The following is a 24,493-nucleotide window of genomic DNA, read 5'->3' on the forward strand; positions in this document are numbered from 1 at the left end:
AAAGAATACTAACTCAGTAACAAAAATTAAAACTATTTAGACACCTAACAACTTGGAGAGATCTTAAGGGTAATTTGCTGAGTGAACAAAGCCCTATCTCAAAGCTTGCGTACCTTACGATTCCATTTTAATAGCATTCTTGAAATAACAAAATTAGGGTAATGGGATCAGTGGCTACCATGGGTCATATTGGGAGGACAGTGTGAGTATAAAGAGGTAGCAAGAGGAGGCCAGGCGTGGTGGCTCATGCCTGTAATCCCAGCACTTTGGGAGGCTGAGGTGGGTGGACCGCCCGGGATCGAGAGTTCAAGGCCAGCCTGGCCAACATAGTGAAACCCCGTCTCTACTAAAAATACAAAAATTAGTCGAGTGTGGTCGTGGGTGCCTGTAATCCCAGCTACTTAGGAGGCTGAGGCAGGAAAATCTCTTGAACCTGGGAGGCAGGGTTGCAGTGAGCCAAGATCGTGCTATTACACTCCAGCCTGGGCAACAAGAGCAGAACTCCGTGGTTTTTATTATTATGGTTATGTAAGATAACATTGATGATGCTAAGCAAAGAATACTCAGGAAACTTTTGTATATTTTGTAATCTCTTGTGAATCTAGAATTATTTCAAAACAAATTTTAGAAAAATAACATTTAAGGCATTTTTGTAAACTACATAATGGTACCTAGTAACTTGGATAAACACATCCAAATATACTGAATTACATTTATCAGTAAATTGAAAAAAATAAATTTGGGGCCTATAATATGTAAGAACTAATAAATAACACCAGGTTGGCACAGAAAACACCTGTGTTATATATAGGATTAAAATTTAATCAGTGATAAGAACAGCCCGCTTTACAATTATGGAATCATTGATAATATGATGCAAGGTATGCTGTCACAGAATAGATATCAAGTGTATCATGAGTTTAGATTTGTGACAGTCCTCAAATATGGTTTTTGTTTTTTTTTTTTGAGGCAGAGTTTCGCTCTTGTTGCCCAGGCTGGAATGCAATGGTGCAATCTTGGCTCACTGAAACCTCTGCCTCCCAGGTTCAAGTGATTCTCCAGCTTAGCCTCCACAGTAGCTGGGATTACAAGCATGAGCCACCATGCTCGGCTAATTTTGTATTTTTAGTAGAGAGGGGGGTTTCACCATGTTGATCAGGCTGGTCTCGAACTCCCGACCTCAAGTGATCCACCCACCTTGGCCTCCCAAAGTGCTGGGATTACAGGTGCAAGCCACCGTGCCCGGCATTATGTATCATTTTCATGAGACTTTTTTACTTCATGAATTTCCTGATCCTTTTTAAAGTTACCCTTCATATAAGTTTTATTTCTGTATGAAGTAATGATGATGAGGCAGCATGTATCACTGAAATCCTAGTGTATTCACTGCCATCTGAAACTTTTTCTCCAGTATGAAATATATCTGCCAACTGTTAAGATTTTATTTCTGGGCAAAGGCTTTCCCATGATAATGCTGCTAGTATGTGTAAGTTCACTGATGATCTATTATGATCACTGAAGAGATAGGGTCTTTCTTCCCATAGAAGGCTTTCCTAGCCTCCTCCTTTGTAAGATTTATCTCAGTAAATACTTTTCAAGACATAGTTACTTAGAAAATTTTCAAGACTTTTCTGCATTGGATGTATCAAGTTTATTTCCTACATGTTTATTGTGACATAAAATATGAGGTAATTAATCACTGAAGGCACTAGTGCATTCTCTGCATTCATTAAAATTCGCTCCTGCAAATTGCATTGTCTTCCAAGGGTGAAAATCTAGCAACAGGCTGCTCTACACTGCCTATATGCATATATGCTAGGAGCACACTGCTGTTTAATCAGTTCACATTACTAACGTGGTTTTCTCTCTGCATGAATTTGTTTGTATGTAATCAGTTCAGATTCTCTGCAAAAGGACTATGTACCTTACACATTTGTCATGTGGACGTTGTCATAATTTTAATGAAGGTTGACAAATGAAAGGTTACCCCCAATCCACAGACTCTCTCTCAGATGAGTAATTTTCTATACATTGGTACATCAAAGAATTCAGAGCCTGAATTCATGTTGAAGCCTTTCTGACATTGATAGCATTCATCCTAGTGAATAACACTGGATTTTGAAATATGATTTTTCATACTCAGTACACATGTAGAAAATCTATACTGTGAAATCTCTGATGTTGTACAAGACAGATTTTCTTCCCAAAGGCATGAACATGTCCATTGCATTGTTAGGGTTTGTTTCCATTATGAGTTCGCTGATGTACAATGAGATTTCTCTTTGAGGAGAAGGCTTTTCTACATTCACTGCATACAAAGGGTTTCTCTCCTGTATGAGTTCGTTGATGAACAATTAGACGGCTCTTCATAGTGAAGCCTTTACCACATTCATTACATCCATAAGGTTTTTCTCCAGTATGAACTTGCTTATGTAAAGCAAGCTCAGTTTCCTTGGCAAAGCCTCTTCCACATTCACTACATATACAAGATTTCTCTTCTGTATGAATTTGCTGATGTACAATGAGATAGCGTTTCATGGTGAAGCCTTTTCCACATTCACTGCACATAAAGGGTTTCTCTCCAGTATGAGTTCGCTGGTGTACAACAAGATTGCTCTTAAAGGCAAAACCTTTTCCACATTCATTGCATATGTACGGTTTCTCTCCAGTATGAGTTCGCTGATGTAACATCAGTCCGCTATTCACAATGAAACCTTTCCCACATTCACTGCACCTGTAAGGTTTCTCTCCAGTATGAGTTCGCTGATGTACAATCAGCCGACTCTTCAAGGGGAAGCCTTTCCCACATTCACTGCATGTGTAGGGCTTCTCTCCAGTATGAGTTCGCTGATGTATGATGAGCATGCTTTTCACAGTAAAACCTTTTCCACATTCACTACATAGATATGACTTCTCTACTGTATGATTTCTCTGATGTACAATAAGATTACTCTTCCTGGGAAAGCCTTTTCCACATTCATTGCATATGTAGGGTTTCTCTCCTGTATGAGTTCGTTGATGTTCGATCATACGGCTCTTCATGGTGAAGCCTTTCCCACATTCATTGCATATATATGGTTTCTCTCCTGTATGATTTCGTTGATGTATGATGACATAGTGTTTTGTGGTGAAGCCTTTCCCACATTCACTACAGATGTAGGGCTTCTCTCCTGTATGAGTTCGCTGATGTATAATAAGCATGCTCTTCCCAGTGAAGCCTTTTCCACATTCACTACATATATAGGATTTCTCTCCAGTATGATTTCGCTGATGTACAATGAGATTACGCTTGCCTGGGAAGCCTTTTCCACATTCATTGCATATGTAGGGTTTCTCTCCAGTATGAGTTCGCTGATGTTCAATCAGACGGCTCTTCATGGTGAAGACTTTTCCACATTCACTGCATATAAAAGATTTCTCTCTTTTATGAATTCTTTGATGTTCATTTAGCCTGGACTTTCTGGAGAACACTTTTGCACACAAAGTACATCCATAAGGTTTTTCTCCTGTATGAACTCTCTCATGATCAGTGAGCTGAGACTTCTTGACAAACGCTTTCCCACATTCACTGCATATGTGGTTTTTTTCTATTTCATGAGTTCTCTGATGCTTACTGACTTGGGATTTAGTGCTATTGGCTTTTGTACTTACAGAGAATTTAGCTGCAGAATAAAGTTCTTCATAGTTACCATGAAGAAATGATTTCCCATCTCCACTAAATTTAGTAGAGTTGTTAATTTCACAGCTTTTGTTCTGGTTGACTAAACTTAAATTTGACTTCAAAGTTTTTATATATAACTCAAATGTATCATGATTTTCCCTGAAAAGACAAAGGCTTTTGGTTTGAGAGGCAGTATTTCCAAATGCATTATGTTCATGGTATTGTTCCACACTCTTCAGCATCCTTTGATTTTCCAAGTGATCCTGCAGATGATCATCAACTTTGTTGTTTTCTAGGAAAGAAGAGAACAATGAATCCTTTTATAATCTTGTTGGGGATAAAACTGTTTTCTTAGAAAAAAAAATCCTTGGTGTTTTATTTTGTTTATTATTATTATTTTTTGAGACAGAGTCTCGCTCTGTTACCCAGGCTGGAGTGCAGTGGTATGATCTCAGCTCACTGCAACCTCCGCCTCCTGGGTTCAACCAATTCTCCTGCCTCAGCCTCCCAAGTAGCTGGGATTACAGGCATGTGCCATCATGCCTAGCTAATTTTTGTATTTTTAGTAGAGACAGGGTTTCAATATGTTGGCCAGGCTGGTCTTGAACTCCTGACCTCCAGTGATCCCCCTACGTCGGCCTCTCAAAATGCTGGGATTACAGGCATGAGCTACCATACCTGGCCAGGTGTTTTTAAATATTGCTATTTAATGACAATACTACAATAATAGTATAAAAGCAACTTCATGTATACACTTTGGTAAAAACATAATAATATAAACAAACCAAAAATTAAAAGCAGTCTGTGTGCAAATAAGGTGAGGCAGTTGACAATCTATATCGATTTGACAGCTTTCTAAACAGGACCTTGCAAAACATGCGGACACAGTAAAATACAAGCAAGTCATTATTACAAGCAAACAACAGGGCTTGGAGGAACACCATTCCACAAAATTTTGGGAGACACCAGACCACAAAGGTGGAAAAGGCAACTGATTGACAATTCTGAGGGTTGTATTTATTCACTCCACTAGTTATTTGTTAAATGACTCCTATGGACAAGGCACTCTGCTGGCATTTGGGATATACAAAATATGCCTTCTTTTCACTCATGCTGAATTCTAATTAGGAAAAACAATAAGAAGGAACAAAAAAAGAAGGGAGTTGGTGATGTTAAGTGTGGTTTGATGGAGCAGTGTAGATGATGAGAGTTGGAGAAAAGCAGGATATTTTTGTATAAAGAAAAGACAAGGTTAAATGATGAATTCAATGGGGAGAGTGAGGAAAGTGAGGGCTCAAAGATTACTAACTATATGGCTTGAGCCACTGGGTAGATGACAGCATCTGATAATGAGATGGCAAATATTACTGCAGTCCAGCACATGTAAAGTATATACTGTGAAACACACTTTGAAATGGTTATCAAATATGTAACACAGACATCAAGAATCTGGTTGGAGGTATAAATGGAGAAGGCAGCATGGAAATAATCAGTACATACATATTATTTGAGAAAAAAGGACTGAATGACTTTTTTTTTTTTTGAGACAGGGTCTCACTGTCACCCAGGCTGGCATGCAGTGGCACAATCTTGCATCACTGCAACCTCCACCTCCTAGGCTCAAGCAATTCTCCCACCTCAGCCTCCTGAGTAGCCAGGACTACAGGCACATGCAACCACGCCTGATTGATTTTTGTATTGTTTGTAGAGATGGAGTCTTGCCATATTGCCCAAGCTGGTCTTGAACTCTTGGGCTCAAGTGATCTGCCCACCTCTGCTTCCCAAAGTGCTGGGACTATAGGTGTGAGCCAAGGCACTGAGCCAGGATACCATGTTGAGAAGACATGTAGAATGAAAGATGAAGGTACAGAACCAAGGTTGTAGACATTCCAACATTTGGTTTTGGGATTATTTAAGCCCTGTTAGAGGAACCAAACTGTGAATACAAAGATCAGGGTAATATGCTTACTGAGATATATAGAATAAATACATTCACATACATGTTGCCTGGCAAGTAAGAATTGGAAATCTCCATCTGTTGAAATTAAGTCAACTGAGATAGACTCTTGTGTGGTAATTGTTACTAAATTTGCCCCTCTTCAATCTGTAGACTACCATCTAACTTTCCAAAAACATCCATCACGTTTAATGAACAACTCCTATAGTCAACACTCCACCCTTTGGTTTAGCTGTGTTGCGTTATCATATGTTCCATTAATTATGAAACAGGAAAACAATGATAGCGAATTTTGCAACTGGCCAGTGTACCATGTAGTTGCCTTCAGAAGAAAATGTGCTGCTGCATGGGATATGAAAACTGTCATTTTCTTCAATCACATTCTGCATGCAGTAGAAAAGTCATATCAAGGCCAGGCACGGTGGCTCACACCTGTAATCCCAGCACTTTAGGAGGTCAAGGTGGGCAGATCACTTGAGCTCTGGAGTTCCAGACCAGCCTGGGCAACATGGTGAAACACAAAATACAAAAATTAGCCAGGCATGCATGGTGACATGCGCCTGTAGTTTCAGCTACTTGGGATGTTGAGGTGGGAGGATCGCTTGAGCCCAGGAGGTCGAGGCTGCAGTGAGCCGAAATCGTGCCACTGCACTCCAGCCTGAGCAACAAAGTGAGACTCTACCTTAAAAAAAAAAAAAAAAAAAAGGTCATATCCAATTTTTCCCATTTCAATGTCCCTGATACACTGTTTCCTCATCTGCCACCAATAACATCTACTTCAGTAAGCTACATTTATGTCTCAGCATCAGTTAAGTTGTACTAAAGGATAAACTTCTTCTAGACAAAGGTTGTGGCATCTTCACCTTCAGTTTTTCTTAAGATATTTAGCTGTTTCTTATTATTGCTACACTGCTGTCATCCAAGTGAAAGGTCAGACTAGCAAGATATTTTATGAAAAGACAAAAATATAAAATTAACCAACCCTCAACCATGCTACCTCAATTACTCATATATACAATCAAAAGTCATCTTGATAAAAAAAAGTTTACATTACCATGAATATTACCATGTTTCTGCTCCACGATTTCTCCAACAAGCAGCTTCTATCACTGACCTGTATTTGGCCAACTTGAGGCCAATCTTTTGATAGTCAGGCCCATGGCCTTGCACAATTCCTATTTCATGCCTTCATTCTTTTTTTTGAGATGGAGTTGTGCTCTTGTTGCCCAGGCTGGAGTGCAATGGCACAATCTTGGCTCACCACAACCTCTGCCTCCCGGGTTCAAGCGATTCTCCTGCCTCAGCCTTCCTGAGTAGCTGGGATTACAAGCATGAGCCACCATGCCCGGCTAATTTTGTATTTTTAGTAGAGACGGGGATTCTCCATGTTGGTGAGGCTGGTCTCAAACTCCCGACCTCAGGTGATCCCCCCACCTAGGCCTCCCAAAGTGCTGGGATTACAGGCATGAGCCACCGCACCTGACCCATGCCTTCATTCTTAATTCATGTCACCATCTTCCTAATTCAAAATCTAGATATGCCTTGTGCACATCATACTCTTGCTGCAATTCTGACTATCCTGCCATATGCTCTATGTTCTCTGTATTCCTTAATTAACCCCTTTATTGTTAATTTTTATGGTAATCTTCTGTGTAGTGAGGATCTAGCTCTAACCTCATCCAAAGAGAGATCTAGCATTTGTTCTTAGCTATTAGGAAATGATCTCTAGGCCCCTGGAATGTCCTGGCCCATAGGAGTGTCTTTGTTTGCCTGGTGGCTTTAGCCACTGGACAGTTTAACAATATGATTTGTGATAGGGGCTTTGGCCCATGCCATATCACTTCCAGCCTTTGGAAAAACTGGACACTCTAGGTATTAGCCTGACTTCCAGGAGAGGCTGAAGACTAAAAGTCAGCCATGTGGACTGTATGTGACTGAAACCTAATCAAAACTCTGGCCACCAAAGGCTCAAGTGAACTTCCCTAGTTGTCAATACTCTGTACTGTCACACACTGTGTGGCTGGGAAGAGATGTAACATCCACAGTGAGAGGAGGACCAGAAGTACTGTACTTGCACCCCCTCCTGGACTACAAATGACCTGGCAATTCTACTCCTAGGTGAAGGCAAGAAAAATGAAAACATACGTTCCTAAAAAAGTTGTACATGAACGTTCATAGCAGCATGATTCATAAAAGCCAAAAAGTAGAAATAACCCAAATGTCAATGCAATAGATGAATTGATAAATAAAATGTGGTATATCCATACAATGGAATATTATTCAACAATAAAAAGAAATTAAGCACTGATACATGCTAAAGAATGGAAGAATTTCAAAAACATTATGCTAAATGAAAGAAGCCAGACACAAAAGACCATATATTTCATGATTCTATTTATATAAAATGTCCAGAACAGGCAAATCTATAGAGATAAAAAGTAGAGGCCAGGCACGGTGGCTCACACCTGTAATCCCAGCACTTTGGGAGGCCGAGGCAGGTGGGTCACGAGGTCAGGAGTACGAGACCAAACTGGCCAACATGGTGAAACCCTGTCTCTACAAAAACACAAAAATTAGCTGGGCATGATGGTGCGTGCCTGTAATCCCAGCTACTTGGGAGCCTGAGGCAGGAGAATCGCTTGAACCCGGGAGGTGGAGGTTGCAGTGAGCTGAGATCACACCATCGCACTCCAGCCTGGGTGACAGAGTGAGACTCCATCTCAAAAAAAAAAAAAAAAGAAAAGAAAAAGAAAGTAGATTAGTGATTGCCTAGGGCTGGGGGCTTGGAAACAATTTTTTTTTTTTAAGTGATACTTTGAAAATCTTCCAAAATTGACTATGGTGATGGTTACATAACTGTTCATACACTACAAAGCACTGAAAAATAAACTTTAAATTGGAAAATTGTATGGTATGTAAATTATCTAAGCTGTTGAAAAAACAAATCTATAATGGGAAAAACACATTAGGGAAATGAATACAATGCTACTGTCTAAGATGAACTAAAGGAAAAGCAGAAATCAAATGTACAAAGGAAGTACTCTGAGACAGACATAAGTTATGACCTGGTTTGGTCTAGAACTGATGTAGGACATAAAACAGTCCTTTCTAGGTAAACAGTAAACAAAAATAGTAGAGACTTTTAAGAAGAGAACTCCATAGGTAGAGGACATTCAATACAACACCAGGACAGATGTATGGTACTAAAGGAGAATGCAACCTTAAAATAAGATGGGAAGGGTTTTTTGTGGAGGGAAAATGATTCCCATTCCTAACGTAGGCACTGCTTCTGTGTCCTCAGACACCCATACAGCCTTCTTTCACTGACTATAATATGACTTACGCATCTTGCTGCTTCTCACGTACCTGGACAGATTCGACTGTGCCTTTCATCTTCCATTGTCCATGGTTCTTCTCCTCGTTCCAACTTGGAGAGTGCATCTGGTTTGCTGACTTGATAACCTGTTTATGGGAAATGATAGAAGACAGACACACTGGATTGGGCTGGGGTATGTAATGTGAGAGAATGTTGCATTTAAGTAACTAGACAGTTTTCACATCTGAAAGTAGAGGCTTCTCTCTCAGGAAAGGGCAGATTACAGTCGGACCTTAATATCTGAAAATTTCACATCCAGGGATTCAACCAACCATGGATTGAAAATATTTTTTAAAAAACAATAAAAAAATACAATAAAAAAAATACAAAGTGCAGTGGCTCTTGCCTATAATCCAAGCACTATGGGAGGCTGACATGAAACCAACATTTGAAGCCAGGAGTGGGAGACCAGCCTGGGCAACACAGACTCCATCTCTACAAAAAAAAAAAAATTAGCCAAGCATGGTGGTTTGCACCTGTAGGCATAGTTCCTCAGGAGGCTGAGGCAGGAGGAACACTTGAACCCAGTTCAACGCTGCAGCAAGCCATGAAGGCACCACTACATTCCAGCCTAAGCGAAAGACCGAGACACTGTCTCTAAAGAAAAAAAAAAAACAATAAAAAAAAAAATTAAAACATATAGTATAACAACGATGTACATAGCATTTACATTGTATTAAGTATCAGGCATAATTTGGAGATGATTTAAAGTATTCAGGAGGAGGTGTGTGTAGGTTATATGCAAATACAATGCCATTTTATATGAGACTTGAGCATCTGTGGATTTCATATCCATGGAAAGTTGTGAAACCAATCCCTCTTGGACACTGAGGGGTGACTGTATATCCTTTTATCAGAAGCCAGAGGATGTGCCAAAAATCTAATATTCAGAGCACTGCAGTAACTTCCAAGGGTAAGCAACTGAGAAAGCAAAGGCCACAGACTGTGCACCCTCCAGGTGACACAGAGCAGCTGTCCTCACCCATTGATAGCAGGTTGCTGTAGATCTCCAACATCACATCCCGGTACAAATCCTTCTGAAAAGGGCCCAGGAGCTGCCACTCCTCCCAGGTGAACTCCACAGTAACATCCTCCAGTGTCAGCAATTCCTGTAAGAAAACAGAGCCTTGCTTAATAGGAAGTGTTTATCTTTTACTGACATGAAAAGAATGTGAAGGAAAGTTGTCCCGCTCACATTAACCATATAGACTGCATCCATCTCTAAGTCTATTGTATTTTTTAATATTGCCAGAGAATCTCCAAGTATTCTATAATTGTACAGTGCCCCATTTGCTCAACAAAAATTAAGGTTTTATATCAAATCCTCTCAGTAAAAGCAGGTTTTATGTATAAATTTTAATTTTGGTATCTATTGACCAGTCAAGAAAGTATATGCTACTGACATCTAGATATCTGATATAAATTGTTTCATTCACTGTAAGCCTTCCCAGCTAATACTAGCATAGGACATGGAGAGACTTCAGATGCTAGAACCACAGGACACTACATTCATGTTTAATTATTAAATGGATTTAAAAAAAGAAATGTATAGAAAACATGAGAAACTATTAAAGAGTAACCAAATTGGGAAAACTTATTCTTGGAAACATATATTAAATATATATGTATGCACAGATACATATAAATATACGTTTATGTATATATACGTATACAGTCACAGGTATGTGTGTCTATTAACAGGTTATATTAAATACACTGAAGAGATAATTAGTGAGTTGGAATTCACAGTAAAAAAAATAACAGGGCCAGGTATGGTGGCTCACACCTGTAATCCCAGCACTTTGGGAGGCTGAGGCAGGTGGACAGCTTGAGCTCAGGAGTTCAAGACCAGCCTGTGAAACATGGTGAAATCCTATCTCTACCAAAAAGACAAAAATTAGCCAAGTGCGGTGGCACACGCCTGTGATCCCAGCTACTTGGGAGGGTGAGGTGGGAGGATCGCTGGAGCCCAGGAAGTTGAGGCTGCAGTGAGCTGTGATCATGCTACTGTACTCCAGCCTGGGTGACAGAGTGAGACCCTATCTCAAAAAATTAAAATAACTGAAAAATGAAGCAGAGACACAAAGTGACGGAAAGTATGAAGGAGAGTTTACTAAATATGGAAGACAGAGTGAGGCCTAACATATGCCTATACACAGTTTTTGAAATATTATATTCAAATAAGAGAAGGAATTTCCAAATATCTGACTGAGAAATTTTCAGAACTGATTAAATATCCTATAACTCAAATTTAATAAATCAACAAAGCCAAGCAGAAAATCTGCATCTAGACACATCAGACTGAAACTACTGAACATCAGATGCACATATAACATTATGCAAACAACTGTTAATAGAAGGAAAAGATGCATTACCATCAAAAGAAAGATAAAATGTCCTAACAACTGACTTCCACAGAAACAAAAGAAGCAAGAAAAGGGCAGAATAATGTCTTCAATGTCTTGATTCTGCGGCAATTGGGCAAATTGTATGGTATGGCCTAGCCCTGAATGCCACTGGAAAATAAATTGAGACCCTCTTGTCAACTAAACTGCCACTCTCCTGTCTCAACATGACTTATAATCACATGGTAGTAGGAACTTGAGGCACACGAGAAATAAATCTGTTAGAAAAAAAAATGTAGGTTTCTACCTAATTTCATACTCAAAAATAAGTTTTTCCTGTTTAAAGTCCTTGCCAGAAAGCAAAAGAACCTGTGGAAGCAGAAGCAAATATGAAATATATTAATGTTCAAAGCCATAAAGGGAAAAAAAAGGGAAAAATTTTATGAGAAAAAAAATTTAATTTCTACATTGAAAAACAGATCACAAACAAAGCTGAAAGAAAAATGACAGGGTAAAAAAAACTTTGCAATAAACAAAAGATCAATATATAGTAGATATAAGCAACTCATTAGCCAGTAAGAAAAAAGTTTTTTTAATGTAAAAATCATAAAGTCAGGCATTTCACAAGAGAAAAAAATCCAGTTGGCCAAGAAACACACAAGAAGGCTTTCAACGTCACCTGTGATGAGGAAAATGCAAAATAAGACAAAAGAATATTGGATCATTGAAAATTGTATAATTTGATAATGTCATATTTTTAAGTATTGGCAAAGATTTAAGGCACAAAGGACTCCATGTATCAGTTTCTATGTGGCAGGCACTCATCTAAATACTTTACATAGTTTAACAATGTTTTCATGTATGACTTTAGACAAATGGAATTTTATACGGTCAATATTCTTCAATTAATTGCAGTGATTATTCCTTTATATTCTAAAACTATACTATCTAAAGCAGGGGTGTCCAATCTTTTGGCTTCCCTGGGCCACACTGGAAGAAGAAATGCATTGGGCCACGCATAAAATACACTAACACTAACGATAGCTGGAAAAAAAATGCAAAAAATTCTCATTATAAGAAAATTTACAAATTTGTGTTGGGCCACATTCAAAGCCATCCTGAGCTGCATGCAGCCCACAGGCCACGGGTTGTACAAGCTTGATCTAAGGTGACCAACAGGTGGAATGTGATTCCACTGAAGCAAAAGAAGTCATAATAAATGTGTTTATATATGCAGACACATACATAAAACACATAGATTTATAAATACACATACATACAGAGATGCACACATTTCAGTGACAGCAAGTACGTGCTACCAAACATTTGTTGAAGCAGTACAAGAGGATTAGGAAGAAAGTTATGAAGGGGGAATCTATTTTTACTTTTTTTTTTTTTTTTTGAGATGGAGTTTTGCTCGTGTTGCCCAGGCTGGAGTGCAATGTCGTGATCTCGGCTCACCACAACCTCCACCTCCCGGGTTCAAGCGATTCTCCTGTCTCAGTCTCCTCAGTAGCTGGGATTACAGGCATGCGCCACCACACCCAGCTAATTTTGTGTTTTCAGTAGAGATAGGGTTTCTCCATGTTGGTCAGGCTGGTCTTGAACTCCCGACCTCAGGTGACCCGCCTGCCTCAGCCTCCCAAAGTGCTGGGATTACAGGCGTGAGCCACTGTGCCCGGCCTGGAAATTTACTTTTTTAACCAGTGTGTACTTCATCATCAGAATTTATTTCCCTGTGGGGCCAGGTGCAGTGGCTCACACCTGTAATCCCAGCACTTTGGGAGGCCGAGGCGAGTGGATCACCTGAGGTCAGGAGTTCGAGACCAGCATGGCCAACATGGCAAAACCCCATCTCTACTAAAAACACAAAAACTAGCCAGGCATGCAGGTGCACACCTGTAATCCCAGCTACTCAGGAAGCTGAGGCAGAAGAATCCCTTCAACCCGGGATGCAGAGGTTGCAGTGAGCCAAGATCACGCACTGCACTCCAGCTTGGGCAACAGAATGAGATTCCATCTCAAAAAACAAAAACCAAAAAAAAAAAAAAAGAATTTTTTCCCTTTGGAATCCATGAGTAATTTATGTAATTACAAAAAATAAAAGCAATATAAGTATGCAAGAATTGGAGGTGAAAATGCAGAAGGATACTGTATATTCTGAGATGAGGTGAGTTATCAAACGTGGCACCCAATGACTCAAGATCTTATCAGACAACTCCCTAATGCCAAATCTGCAGTTAATGCCAGTTCAGCCACCTGTTCAGGAAAATGGAAGCTATGCACACCTTCCATTTTCCTAGGTCACTTAGATTTTATTCCTAAATAAGCTCACACAGACACGCAAGACTTGAGTGTGTGGCCTTGCTTTCGTCCCCTGAAAAAACTGTTTCCACTGAGTTTGCCTGGTCTATTTCCATAGGAGTCTCTGAGGAACCCTGTAATAAACAGCAGTAAGAAATCTTCTGCCTTTATTAGAAAGCTAGTTCAAAACACTGTTCACCATATCACCTCTGGGAAGAATAGCAAATTTTTCTTGAGATCTAAGTGCCATGAAATAATAATCTCCTGAGGAACCTGTCTGCTTTCTCCCCACAGTCACTGTATAACTTAGCGTGACTTTCTTGTACTGGCTGTCAGAGACATCAGATGCAAATTGAGAGCTAAGGTAATGGAAAGGATCTTCTAGTCAGGCATTATTTTCCAACATCAGTCATTTTGTAGGAATCACATAACACTATATTCCTGATCTTACTTTGCCATGATGTTGGAGTTAGATTTAAAGTTTATTTCTCTCTAGATTCCGAAATGATTTCTTACGGGTCTCTACAAATCCACTATGGAATAAAGGAGAGAATAAAATAGAGAAAAAGTCACCTGGGCATTGATCATTTTCTTCTGTTGTGGGAAATGGCCAGCACCTGGGATACTCTGTCTTTGTCTCCTCTGGATCTGCCTTAAATTTCTATTTAGAAACTTCAGTCACCAGTGAAGGGTGTCCACAGAAATCATATCTAGGTCCTGGAATCTTCCTCTTTCTTCATTTACTTCTTGTCTCTTCCCAGGGTAGCCAGGACCTGTGGACTGAAGAGCAAAACAACTTTCAGGGGTACATTCACCTTAACACGTGGCCCTGAATATTTGTCTCTTTATTTGGTTCTCTCAAACCAATGAAAACACAAGACCCTCAATGTAGGCCAAATGCCTTTCTTTGGTGAAGTGTGGAAGTAACATGAAGATGAAAGGGGAGGTCACAAAGGAGAATCCACATAGCATCATGCCTAAGCAGTAGGTAATTCTCACATCAGTTTTTTAAATCAGGCCATATGGATGGTGAGAAACTACATTTTTTCCTTTATACAATGTTACCCTCACACCTCTTTAAAATTCTTTATATATATTTAAAAGTGTTTATATACGGCCAGGCATGATGGCTCACACCTGTAATCCCAGCACTTTGGGAGACCGAGATGGGCAGATCACCTGACGTCAGGAGTTCGAGACCAGCCTTGTCAATATGGTGAAACACTGTCTCTACTAAAAATAGAAAAAATTAGCCAGGCATGGTGGCAGGCACCTGTAATCCCAGCTACTCGGAGACTGAGGCAGGAGAATGGCTTGAACGCAGGAGGCGAAGTTTGCAGTGAGCCCAGCCATTGCACTCAAGCCTGGGCGACAAAAGCAAGACTCCATCTCAAAAAAAAAAAAAAAAAAGTGTTTATATACACACTTCAATATGAAGAACAAGAAACACATAGAAAAAAAGAGGGAGACAGAGAAAAGGAATACGAGTTATAAATACAAATTTAGAAAACAATTCAAAAATATAAATACTGGGAAAATAGCCGCCTTTATATACTAACATACAAAACCTGAAACACCCATAAAAATATGCAGTACATTTGCAAGAGGAAGGATAAAAATAGGCTCTTGTTAATTTGTGCGCAGTAATTTAAAAACATAATGTTAAATAGAAAGCTTATTCATCCGCTCCCCTTCACCCCCAAAAAACTTTCATTTTCTGCAGGTTCAAGAGCATGGGTTGTTGTGGAAAGCCAGAGGATTAGAAAACTCATCGTGGAGGAGGTACTCGGACCTGAAACTTTTAGGAAATGTTAACGTTCATCAAGTCTGTTCCAGCAGCCAAAGTTTGAGCTCAACACACACACACACACACACACACACACACACACACACACACACACACACACACACACACACCCGCCAGGGCTCTTGTGAAAAGACTTCAGCTTTCACTTGTCTCTACACAAAAGACCACCACCCCGCCAGATAAAATACGAAAACCTGGAGTAGACACACACGTACACTGGATTCCCTTAATGATTCATCGATCACTGAGCCTCAGATTAATCCAGAATGTGAAACAGACGTCACATTCGTTGACAAAAGCCACCCCATCGATTCTCAATCACTGAGCCCCACTGGGGAGTGACCCGCGAGGACCACAATCCCTGACTTCGGTACTCTTGGTCGTTGATCTATTCAGGCCTTTAATCACTGACCACCAGACCCTCCATGAGGGACCCCAAAGATATCCTATCACAGACACCCACCAGGGACTCCTACCAGCTCCCCTCCAAAAGGAAACACCCGCCCCCGCCTCCCCCAACCCCCGCGCTACCTCCACCACAGAGCGCCACCAACAACGCAGACGCCCTCAGAAAGCTCCCTCCCACCACGTTTCCACGCCCTGACCCACACACTGACCTGACTCTCCTTGGAATCGCCGCGACCTCTTAAAAGCTGAACTTACTTCCCTAAACTTCTTCCACTTCTGGGCCCCTCGCCCAACTCCCTCCCCCTCTAAACCTCCAGAGACGGTCAGCCGCGTTTCCATGGAGAGCGGAATGCGGCCTTCCGGCTTTTCCTCAGGAGGAGACGCGTCCGCGCCGGCGTCGCCTCGCCGCTCTGGGGGCGGCCATCTTTGAGTACGTGACGTACAGAAGGCACAGCGGCCAGGAGACGCGGTGGACGGAGGCCTCTTAAACTGTCCGATTTCCAGACACCTCAGCCCTGGCAGAAAATGGAGAGCTTATCAGAGGCTTGAGTTCACACAGGCAGACACGGCGTGGGGGTAAAGTCCTCTGAACAGACAGGGAACAGAAATAAGTTGGTCTTCTCCTCGCAGGGGACAGTGAACGGCGCAAACTTCTCAAAGGCCAGAACCCATAATTACCACAAAGGCGCGGCATCCCTTTTTAGCGGTTATGATGGCTGTGACGTCTCAGCTCAATGGAGAATTAAAGTCACCTCTGGGCCCCTCAATCACTATTGTAAATGCGAAGCGTTTTAGAAGCCGTGTAAAAACTGAAGCAAGAGGGACTAGAACAAAAAATAGGCGAGCGGTGCGTTGCAGGTAACGGAGCCAGAGCCCTTAGGGGAGAGCACCATGGGGGCGGCCATCTTAGGGGACGTTCGGTGTCCGTACGGCAGAACATATTCTCTCTGAGAAGCTTGCGGTGGAACTGGCCCATGGAAATGTCTTTAGAAGAGAAGAACCACCTGGCTCTGTTCTTGACTCTGGAAAAGAATCCTTTTCTAGAATTATTTAGGTTGTTGCCAGATTAATTTCCTTTAGAGAGTTTCCTTGCCCCCACGACTTCCTATCTTTAAAGCCAACAATAGTATGTCAAATCCCTTTCATATTTGAAACCACTGACTATTGCTGCTGCATCTCTCCGGTTTCTCCTATTCTTAAGTGCTTGGGCAATCCAGAATAATCTCCCAATGCTAAAGTCAGCTGATTAATAAACTTAATTACAATGCAGAGTCCTTTTTGCCATGTAACATAACCATGGGAATTACTCTGGGGTTGTAGATCTGGCTATGATATGATGACACTAATGAATATTTTGCAATAAAAACATACTATTTTAAAATATATATATACATATATCTTTATGTATGTATATTTCTACAGAATTATTACAAGTTATGTCTTATGATGGTTTCTTATAAGAAGCAAGGAGGAAAAGGTCCTTAACATTTTCAATTGTTTTTTTTAATAATAAAGCATGCATTCTAATTTACAAAAAGCACAATAAAGGTACTTTCATCATGTCAGTCTTGAGGCTGAACAACACTTAACATTCTTTTTCCTTTTACCTGTCTGCCTTCTCCCTTCCCCTACACTCTCTATACCCCACCCTCCAGGCTCTCTGTTCCATCATCTTATGCGTATGGCCCCTTTCCCCTGTGCCCTCTTATTACTTCCATCTATCACGCAGACACACACTGTCACTCCCCTAAACACTCTAGTGTTAAACAATTGCTGCTGATTGTTTTTTGACAAGTGCCCTATGGGTAGGAGTGTTCACATAGATAAAGTCAAGCCAAATAGAGAAATACTATGAGAATAGACCTATTCAGCAGGCTGCAAAGCAGGCTTAGTAGTGAACATTCTGTGGGGATGGAGGCTTTTGGGTGTTTCAGAGCCATTTCTGCCATTTTCAGAGCCATTTCTACCTCCTCAAGTGCAGATATTCTGCTAGGGTGCAGATATTCACTGTTACTGTTGTTAAAAGGTGGTTGCTTTTCAAGGCTACCTTGAAGCTGAGGATATGGGGATAGGATTAGGGCAAGCTAAATACCACAAGCTCACTGTGGCCGGCATTGTAGACTTAATTGGCCATTCTAGAAGAGGAACTAACTGGCTTCTAGCCAGGGCCTAAAAACTAGATCTAGATAGCCAAAAAGATTACATTAAACTTCCTCTAGTGTCCCATCTATCAGATTCCAATCCTGAAGGACCAAGTCAGTCTCTCTTCTATTTCATCTCCTTTCTCCCATCTTATAAAAGATCTTTGGAAAACTCTGTTTATTTCACATATAACAGAGCTGATATTTGTATGTTTTGTGGAGATGATGTTTCATCATGTTGCCCAGGCTGGTCTTGAACTTTTGGGCTCAAGCAATCCTCCCACCTCGACCTTCCAAAGTGCCAGGATTACAGGCATAAGCCACCATGCCTGTCTTAACATTTAATCTTTTCAAATTACTTCACTATGTATTCTTTTTTGTTGTTGTTCTTTTTTTTCTGTTTACTTCACTGTGTATTCTAAGCACAAATAAGAAATTCTTATTTCCTAATTATTGTTTATTTCCATATATATAATATATTTTTTAATAAGTTTTTTTTTAGACTGCATCTCACTCTGTCACCCAGGTTGGTGCGCAGTGGTGCAATCTCAGCTCGCTGCAAACTCTGTCTCCCGGGTTCAAGCAATTCTTCTGCCTCAGCCTCCCAAATAGCTGGGATTACAGGTGTACCACCACACCCAGCTAATTTTTGTATTTTTAGTACAGACATGGTTTCACCATGTTGTTCATGCTGGTCTCAAACTTCTGAACTCATGTGATCCACCTGCCTTGGCCTCCGAAAGTGCTGGGATTACAGGCATGAGCTCCAACACCTGGCCCATTTCCTAATATTTGTATACACTTGCTATATTTTTATTTTTACCACACATAAAAATCAAGGCAAATGCAAGCCATGGATCTTATACATACAAAGGCATGTAGAACTATAATCATATATTGAATATTCATGCATACTGAGGCAGGTTTTTAGATGCTCAGAGTCTGAAATTGCACTGCATGGTATTTCCATAAAATGTCCTGGGGCATACTCAGACAGAATAGCTCAAGTGCAAATTATAAGCATATATTCCCCAAATTGTATCCTGTTTGAATTCATCAAAGTTGAAATGAAGGAAAAAATAATAAGGGCAGCTGTGGGGAAAAGAAAGAGAGATCAGACTGTTAACTTGTCTATGTAGAAAGAAGTAGACAAAAGAGACTCCATTTTGTTCTATACTAAGAGAAATTCTTCTGCCTTGAGATGCTGTTAATCTGTAACCCTAGCTCCAACCCTGTGCTTGCAGAGACATGTGCTGTGTTGACAGAAGGTTTAATGGTTTTAGGGCTGCGCAGGATGTGCTTTGTTTAAAAAGTGCTTGAAGGCAGTATGCTTGGTAAAAGTCATCACCATTCTCCAATCTCAAGTACCCAGAGACACAATACACTGCACAAGCCCACAGGGACCTCTGCCTAGGAAAGCCAGGTATTGCCCCAGGTTTCTCCCCATGTGATAGCCTGAGATATGGCCTCATGGGAAGGGAAAGACCTGACTGTCCCCCAGCCCAACACCCATAAAGGGTCTGTGCTGAGGAGGATCAGTAAAAGAGGAAGGCCTCTTTGCAGTTGAGATAAGAGGAAGGCATCTGTCTCCTGCTCATCCCTGGGAATAGAATGTCTCGGTGTAAAACCCGATTGTATGTTCTGTTTACTGAGATAGGAGAAAACCACCTTAGGGCTGCAGGTGAGACATGCTGGCAGCAATACTGCTCTTTATTGCACTGAAATGTTTGTGCTCGTGCACATCAAGGCACAGCAGCTTTCCTTAAACTTATTTATGACACAGAGACCTTTGTTCACATGTTCTCCTGCTGACCCTCTCCCCACTATTACCCTATTGTCCTGCCACATCCCCCTCTCTGAGATGGTAGAGATAATGATCAATAAATACTGAGGGAACTCAGAGACCAGGGCCAGCTGCGCAGGTCCTCCATATGCAGAGCGCCAGTCCCTGGAGCCCCCTTTTCTTTCTCTATACTTTGTTTCTGTCTCTTATTTCTTTTCCTGGTCTCTGGTCCCACCTGACGAGAAACACCCACAGGCTGTGGAGGGGCTGGCCCCCTTCAGGCAGCCAGAGAGAAAGGTCGGCTTACCCACAAAGGGAAGCCCATGTGACTAACAGCAGATCTCTCAGCAGAAACCCTACAAGCCAGAAGAGAGTGGGGGCCAATATTCAGCATTCTTAAAGAAAAGAACTTTCATCCCAGAATTTCATATCCAGCCAAACTAAGCTTCCTATATGAAGGAAAAATAAAATTCTTTACAGACAAGCAAATGCTGAGAGATTTTGTCACCACCAGGCCTGCCTTACAAGAGTTCCTGAAGGAAGCACTAAACATGGAAAGGAACGACCGGTACCAGCCACCACAAAAACATGCCAAATTATAAAGACCATAGATGCTAGGAAGAAACCACATCAACTAACGAGCAAAATAACCAGCTAACATCATAATGACAGGATCAAATTCACACATAACAATATTAACCTTAAATGTAAATGGGCTAAATGCTCCAATTAAAAGACACAGACTGGCAAATTGGATAGAGTCAGGACCCATCAGTGTGCTGTATTCAGGAGACCCATCTCATGTGCAGACACACACATACGCTCAAAAAAAAAGGGATGGAGGAAGATCTACCAAGCAAATGGAAAACAAAAAAAAGCAGGGGTTGCAATCCTAGTCTCTGAGAAAACAGACTTTAAACCAACAAAGATCAAAAGAGACAAGGCCATTACATAATGGTAAAGGGATCAATTCAACAAGAAGAGCTAACTATCCTAAATATATATGCACCCAATACAGGAGCACCCAGATTCATAAAGCAAGTCCTTAGAGACCTATAAAGAGACTTAGACTCCCACACAATAATAATGGGAGACTTTAACGTGCCACTGTAAACATTAGACAGATCAACGAGACAGAAAGATAACAAGGATATCCAGGAATTGAACTCAGCTCTGCACCAAGTGGACCTAATAGACATCTACAGAACTCTCCACCTCAAATCAACAGAATATACATTTTTCTTAGCACCACATTGCACTTATTCCAAAATTGACCACATAGTTGGAAGTTAAGCACTCCTCAGCAAATGTAAAAGAACAGAACTTATAACAAACTGTCTCTCAGACCACAGTGCAATCAAACTAGAGCTCAGGATTAAGAAACTCACTCAAAACCGCTCAACTACATGGAAACTGAACAACCTGCTCCTGAATGACTACTGGGTACATAACGAAATGAAGGCAGAAATAAAGATGTTCTTTGAAACCAATGAGAACAAAGACACAACATACCAGAATCTCTTGACACAGTTAAAGCAGTGTATAGAGGGAAATTTATAGCACTAAATGCCCACAAGAGAAAGCAGAAAAGATCTAAAATTGACACCCTAACATCACAATTAAAAGAACTAGAGAAGCAAGAGCAAACACATTCAAAAGCTAGCAGAAGGCAAGAAATAACTAAGATCAGAGCAGAACTGACAGAGATACAGACATAAAAAACACTTCAAAAAATCAATGAATCCAGGAGCTGGTTTTTGAAAAGATCAACAAAATTGATAGACTGCTAGCAAAACTAATAAAGAAGAAAAGAGAGAAGAATCAAATAGACACAATAAAAAATGATAAAGGGGATATCACCACCGATCCCCAGAAATACAAACTACCATCAGAGAATACTATAAACACCTCTACGCAAATAAACTAGAAAACCTAGAAGAAATGGATAAATTCCTGGACACATACACCCTCCCAACACTAAACCAGGAAGAAGTTGAATCCCTGAATAGACCAATAACAGGCTCTGAAATTGAGGCAATAATTAATAGCCTACCAACCAAAAAAAGTCCAGGACCAGAAAGATTTACAGCTGAATTCTACCAAAGGTACAAAGAAGAGCTGGTACCATTCATTCTGAAACTATTCCAATAAATAGAAAAAGAGGGAATCCTCCCTAACTCATTTTATGAGGCCAGCATCATCCTGATACCAAAGGCTGGCAGAGACACAACATAAAAATAGAATTTTAAACCAATATCCCTGATGAACATCGATGCAAAAATCCTCAATAAAATACTGGCAAATCGAATCCAGCAATACATCAAAAAGCTTATCCACCAAGATCAAGTTGGTGTCATCCCTGGGATGCAAGGCTGGTTCAACATACACAAATCAATAAACATAATCCATCACATAAACAGAACAAAAGGCAAAAACCACATGATTATCTCAATAGATGCAAAAAAGGCATTCGACAAAATTCAACAGCACTTCATGCTAAAAACTCTCAATAAACTAGGTATTGATGGGACGTATCTCAAAATAATAAGAGCTACTTATGACAAACCCACAGCCAATATCATACTGAATGGGCAAAAACTGGAAGCATTCCCTTTGAAAACTGGCACAAGACAGGGATGCCCTCTCTCACCACTCCTATTCAACATAGTGTTGGAAGTTCTGGCCAGGACAATCAAGCAGGAGAAAGAAATAAAGGGCATTCAATTAGGAAAAGAGGAAGTCAAATTGTCCCTGTTTGCAGATGACAAGATTGTATATTTAGAAATCCCATCGTCTCAGCCCAAAATCTCCTTAAGCTGATAAGCAACTTCAGCAATGTCTCAGGATACAAAATCAATGTGAAAAATCACAAGCATTCCTATACACCAACAACAGACAAACAGCCAAATCATGAGTGAACTCTCATTCATAATTGTTACAAAGAGAATAAAATACCTAGGAATCCAACTTATAAGGGATGTGAAGGACCTCTTCAAGGAGAACTACAAACCACTGCTCAACGAAATAAAAGAGGACACAAACAAATGGAAGAACATTCCATGCTCATGGATAGGAAGAATCAAGATCGTGAAAATGGCCATACTGCCCAAAGTAATTTATAGATTCAATACCATCCCCATCAAGCTACCAATGACTTTCTTCACAGAATTGGAAAAAACTACTTTAAAGTTCATACGGAACCAAAAAAGAGCCCACATTGCCAAGACAATCCTAAGCCAAAGAACAAAGCTGGAGGCATCACACTACCTGACTTCAAACTATACTACAAGGCTACAGTAACCAAAAGAGCACGATACTGGTACCAAAACAGAGATATAGACCAATGGAACAGAACAGAGCCCCCAGAAATAGTACCACACATGTACAACCATCTGATCTTTGACAAACATGACAAAAACAAGAAATGGGGAAAGGATTTCCTATTTAATAAATGGTGCTGGGAAAACTGGCTAGCCATATATAGAAAGCTGAAACTGGATCCCTTCCTTACACCTTATACAAAAATTAATTCAAGATGGATTAAAGACTTAAATGTTAGACCTAAAACCATAAAAACCCTAGAAAAAAACCTAGGCAATACCATTCAGGCCACAGGCATGGGCATGGACTTCATGACTAAAACACCAAAAGCAATGGCAACAAAAGCCAAAATTGACAAATGGGATCTAATTAAACTAAAGAGCTTCTGCACAGCAAAAGAGACTACCATCAGAGTGAACAGGCAACCTACAGAATGGGAGAAAATTTTTACAACCTACCCATCTGACAAAGGGCTAATATCTAGAATCTACAAAGAACTTAAACAAATTTACAAGAAAAAATCAAACAACCCTATCAAAAAGTGGGTGAAGGATATGAACAGACCCTTCTCAAAAGAAGACATTTATGCAGCCAACAGACACATGAAAAAATGCTCATCATCACTGGCCATCAGAAAAATGCAAATCAAAACCACAATGTGTTACAGGAAGTCAGGGACCCCAAACAGAGGGACCAAATGGAGCTGCGGCAAAGGAACATAAATTGTGAAGATTTCACTTTAATATGGACATTTATCAGTTCTCAAATAATACTTTTATAATTTCTTATGCCTGTCTTTAATATCTTAATCCTGTTATCTTCATAAGCTGAGGATGTACGTCACCTCAGGACCACTGTGATAATTGTGTTAACAGTGGTTCTGCTTTTGCCCTTTGCCCTGTGATCTTTGTTGGACCCATATCAGTGGTTCTACTTTTGCCCTTTGCCCTTTTCCCTCAGAAAGATGTGATCTTTGTTAGACCCTTATCAGTGGTTCTGCTTTTTGCTCTTTGAAGCATGTGATCTTTGTACCTACTCTCTGTTCTTACTCCCCCTCCCCTTTTGAAACCCTTAAAAAAAAGTTACTGGTCTGAGACTCAGGCGGGCATCACAGTCCTACCGATATGTGATGTCACCCCTGGAGGCCCAGCTGTAAAATTCCTCTCTTTGTATTGTCTTTATTTCTCAGCCGGCTGACACTTATGGAAAATAGAAAGAAACTACATTGAAATATTGGGGGCAGGTTCCCCCAATAACAACGAGATACCATCTCACACCAGTTAAAATGGTGATCATTAAAAAGTCAGGAAACAACAGGTGCTGGAGAGGATGTGGAGAAATACGAACACTTTTACACTGTTGGTGGGACTGTAAACTAGTTCAACCATTG

The 24,493-nt window shown here is 40.5% G+C and overlaps 1 protein-coding gene across 5 annotated transcripts; it reads right to left on the reverse strand.

Annotated features, from left to right (window-relative positions):
- Positions 1 to 1,627: 1,627 nt before the first annotated feature.
- ZNF432 (zinc finger protein 432) lies at positions 1,628 to 22,922 on the reverse strand. Of its 5 annotated transcripts, none has more exons than XM_008966243.6 (5): positions 16,068 to 22,922; positions 14,217 to 14,423; positions 9,977 to 10,103; positions 8,985 to 9,080; positions 1,628 to 3,953 (listed from the first exon to the last, which is right to left on the reverse strand). In XM_008966243.6, exons 2-5 carry the CDS (start codon positions 14,229 to 14,231, stop codon positions 2,233 to 2,235), a joined length of 1,959 nt encoding a protein of 652 aa, XP_008964491.1. In that variant the 5' UTR covers positions 14,232 to 14,423; positions 16,068 to 22,922; the 3' UTR covers positions 1,628 to 2,232. The 5 variants fall into 5 exon arrangements, with proteins under 5 accessions (XP_008964491.1, XP_063456638.1, XP_063456636.1 ...); XM_063600568.1 differs by lacking the exon at positions 16,068 to 22,922 and adding an exon at positions 15,982 to 16,019; XM_063600566.1 differs by lacking the exon at positions 16,068 to 22,922 and adding an exon at positions 15,666 to 15,979.
- Between the last annotated feature and the right edge of the window lie 1,571 nt (positions 22,923 to 24,493).

Source organism: Pan paniscus, chromosome 20 (assembly GCF_029289425.2).
Source record: "Pan paniscus chromosome 20, NHGRI_mPanPan1-v2.0_pri, whole genome shotgun sequence".
Lineage (NCBI taxonomy): Eukaryota > Metazoa > Chordata > Mammalia > Primates > Hominidae > Pan > Pan paniscus.